The 3,773-nt window shown below is 52.2% G+C and overlaps 1 protein-coding gene across 1 annotated transcript in view; it reads left to right on the forward strand.

Moving 5' to 3' along the window:
- LOC100958682 (sialic acid-binding Ig-like lectin 12) overlaps nt 1–3,773 on the forward strand; it is a 32,416-nt gene that overhangs the window by 3,066 nt on the left and 25,577 nt on the right. The window contains exon 2 of the mRNA XM_012813656.2: nt 2,686–2,694. Coding sequence (XP_012669110.1) covers nt 2,686–2,694 — 9 coding nt within the window. The remainder of the gene's footprint in view (nt 1–2,685; nt 2,695–3,773) is intronic.

Consider the following 3,773-nt stretch of genomic DNA (forward strand, 5'->3'; position numbering starts at 1 on the left):
CCTGGAATATGGGCCTCAGCTGACAGCCTATCTGTGAGGCCCGAGACACTTCCTCTGTGATTTCTGGGGCCCGAATGCTGCCAAATAGTGCTCAATTGTTACAGGGAAAAATCTACATCTCCCTGTATGGAGAACCTGGGGATGAAACTGGCCTCTGGACTCATGCTCCATCTCTCTCTCTCTGGGTCCATCTCACTGAGTCTCTGTTTCTCTCAGTCTCCATCTATGTGTGAGAATCTCTCCCTCTACCCTGGTCTCTTTCTGAGACCTTCTTATTCTCAAAATCCTTGTCACTCTGACCTTTCTCTTTCTCTACAGCACCCACAGCCCTGGGGAACGGCTCATCTCTGTCAGTCCTGGAGGGCCAGTCTCTGCGCCTGGTCTGTGCTGCTGACAGCAACCCCCCTGCTAAGATAAACTGGAACTTCAGGAGCTTGACCCTGAGCCCCTCACAGCCTTCAGCCCCTGGGGTGCTGGAGCTGCCCCAAGTGCACCTCAGGCATGAAGGAGAATTCACCTGCCAAGCACACAACCCTCTGGGCTCCCAGTGTGCCTCCCTGACCCTCTCCCTGCAGAGTGAGTGTCAAGGGACTACATCCAGACACCCCCAACCATGACCTTAGTCCCCAGATCACCAAACAAGCAGTCCCCTGGGTTCAGTGTGTTGGAGCGAGGAAGACAAGGCTATGTCTAGCTCAACCTGATAGTCAACTGTGAGGCCCAGAATGTCCACGGGGGCAGGAGTCCTGGATTTCCTGCTGGGCAGTCTTGGTAGGGGGAGGGTGAGCCCTGTGCTGACATGGATATCCATGGACACCAGAAGGCCCTGGGTAACCCATGTCCAAGTCCCAATAAGAGAAGAAGGACACAGGATTGTGGTTTCACAGGCAAATCAGCTTCATCCCACTTTTCCTTAGGGAGATCAAGGCCCATGGCCAAGGTGGCTCTGGTGGCCATCGTGGAATCTGTTGTGAAGATCCTGCTTCTCTGCCTCTGTCTCATCTTCCTCAGGTGAACACAGCCCCACAAACCAAGGAAAGGGATGGGGAGGGAGGGGACACGACCCTGAATCCCACCTCCCAGTGCTGGAAGGACCAGAAAGGGGCAAGGGGGTCTGGGCCAGGGAGGAGGTGAGCTGGTGAGGAGAATCCCACATGGGCCATGGCTGTGTGTCTTTAAGTCTGTCTCAGTGTCCAGGATGGACAGGTTCCTGCCCTCCTTAAGGAGGCCTTAGGGCTTGTCCTGCATCCCCTCCTGCCCCTCACAGGGCACAGGGAGGTGAGGCTGCTGCCCAATGTACCCTGATTCAGCCTCACTGATGGCCCCTGGTCAGTTTCCTCAGAGTGAATTCCCACAGGAGGAAGGCAGCTCAGACAGCAGTGGGTATGGAGGACGTGGACACTGTCAGAGCCTAATCCCTCAGGTGAGTGATGCGGGCTTGTCACCCTCCAACATCCTGCTGGACACCTCCCCTGTGATGGCCCCTCCACCCAGCATGGCCAAGGCTGAGCCATCTGTCTCCTCCCCAAGCAGCCCTCTGGTCCTGCTGGAACCCCATCTCACTTATACTCAGTGGCTAAGTCTCTATAGGTAGAACCAGGGTGGGGCTCTTTTCTTGCCCCCCTCCCTCCGCCACAGCCCATGAATCACTCACCCCTGTCCTTCCCTCTCCTAAGCAGGGCTCAACTCCATGCCCTTTTCTCCACCCTGACCCTGCTCATCCTGCAGCCTCACCTCCTCCCTGGTTCCCGAATCCACCTCCGCTCCTGCCTTCCTCTCTCCCCACCACAGGCCTGTAGCCTGGGCTTCCAGATGCTTTCTTTCCAGTTCCTATATGGTGTGAATAGCTGGTTTCCCTCCATTGCTGGGGAGCGAGGTGCCAACCCAGGGGCTGGAGGAGAGGCCTGGCAGGGTCACTCCCGTGCTGGACTGTCCTCCTGACCCCTCCTTTCCCTGCATCACCTAATGCCTCCCCACACCCACCTGGCCATGTCTTCTGTGACCTGAGACTTTGCTTGTGGTTCCTGCTCCTGAAACACCCTCCCTCCCATTCCTGCCTGTAAGTCCTGCTCATCCTTCAGGCTCAGTCTTATGGGTCACTCAGGGTTGTGTGTGTTCCTCATTTGCTTCTGAGTGGAAGAGGGACATTCAGTCCTTCATTCATAGGCTCATTCAGGAGGTATTACTGAACACCTGCTATGTGCCAAGACTGTCCTAGTGCAAGATTGCCTCAGTGCATGTAACTTCAAAATCTCTGTCATCCAAAGCTTAGGACAGTCACTTTTTCAAAGAAGAGATACAAAAAGCCAATGAGCACAGGAAAGGATGTCAATGTCACAGTCATTGGAAAAATGGAAATCAAAACTTCACATCCGTTAGGATAGGTCTTATTTTAAAAAAAGAGAATATAATAATACATGTTTACAAAGATGTGGAGACATTGGAATTCTTTTTCACTGTATGTAAAATGGTGTAACTAGGGAAACTCTTAGATTTTTTTTCCCTCCAAAAGTTAAGCACAGAATTACCAAGTGATCCAGCAATTCTACTCCTAGATTGATTCTTAAAGGACCTAAAAGTGTGGATTTAATCTGTTGTGAGTTTACCAAGGTTCACAGCTGCATTACTCACAGTTGTCAAAGGCAGGAATAGCCCAGGTGTCCACTGACGGACAAATGGTAGTAGCTACAGAAGGTGCTACCTGCCCTCACTGAGATTTCTCTAGCTTTATCAAAAGAGAAGTAGAATTCTGACACGTGCTACAACAGGGATGAGCCTTGAAACAAGATGCTGAGGGAAAGATGCCAGCCACGGAAGGACAAATCTCATATGATTGTATGTATTTGACCTTTCTATAATGGGCAAAGGCACCGAGAGAGTAGAATGGTGGTTGCCAGAGGCTGGGGACAGGGATTGTGCTGGGGTGCAGAGTTCACTTAGGGATAACAAGAAAGCTCAGGAAATCTATTGTGGTCCCTGTTGCAAAACACTGAGAATGTGCTTAGTGCCACTGAATTGTACCCTATAAAATGGTAAAAATGGCCAATTTATGTTACTTACATTTTACCATAATAAGGAAGGCAACAGGCAGTGTCATTCAGGAGAAAAAGAGGAACAAGTGAATTAACAAAATGAGAGCATGTGGGATAAAAAAAGGAAGAGCTTGTGTCATTTGGGGGGACAGTGTCTGCGTCTGCCAGTGTGGGAGGTGAGGTGTGGCCACAGAGATGAAGGCAGTGAGGACTGAGTGAGAGAACAGCGTCCCAGGAGGAGGGAAGGGGACCAGCCAGTGCAGGGCTCAGAGGCAGCAGCAGGCTGGGTGCTGTGACCACTCCAGGCCTGGTGTCTGAGAGCAGAGGGTGGCAGGAGGAGGGAGCAGTGGAGAGGATGGTGCAGACAGGCAGGGACCCAGAGCCTTTGGGGACAGCAGAGGCATGACTGCACTTACACTGTGACAGGACCCTCAGCTGCCGTGGTCTGGGAGACTTGGAAGGTGCCACTGGATCCTGCAGGGTGAGGGACAGTGGCTGAACCAGGAGGCAGAGATGGGGTGAGGATGTGCTTTAGAATGTGTTGAGGTTAATGACGGGAGTATCTAAGGGACATGGTCAGTGAGGGGACGGGAAGAGCAAGTCCAATGCCACGGTCTTCACCTGAGGACTCAGAAGGCAGGAGCTGTGTTCCATAAAGAAGCAGGGACTTGAGAGAGGGTGTTAATTCTGGAAACCTAATTGGAGACATCAGGCAGACAGCAGGATATAAATGTCTGGAGA

This window comes from Otolemur garnettii, unplaced genomic scaffold, assembly GCF_000181295.1.
Source record: "Otolemur garnettii isolate 467f Iridium unplaced genomic scaffold, OtoGar3 scaffold00288, whole genome shotgun sequence".
NCBI classification, from domain to species: Eukaryota; Metazoa; Chordata; class Mammalia; order Primates; family Galagidae; genus Otolemur; species Otolemur garnettii.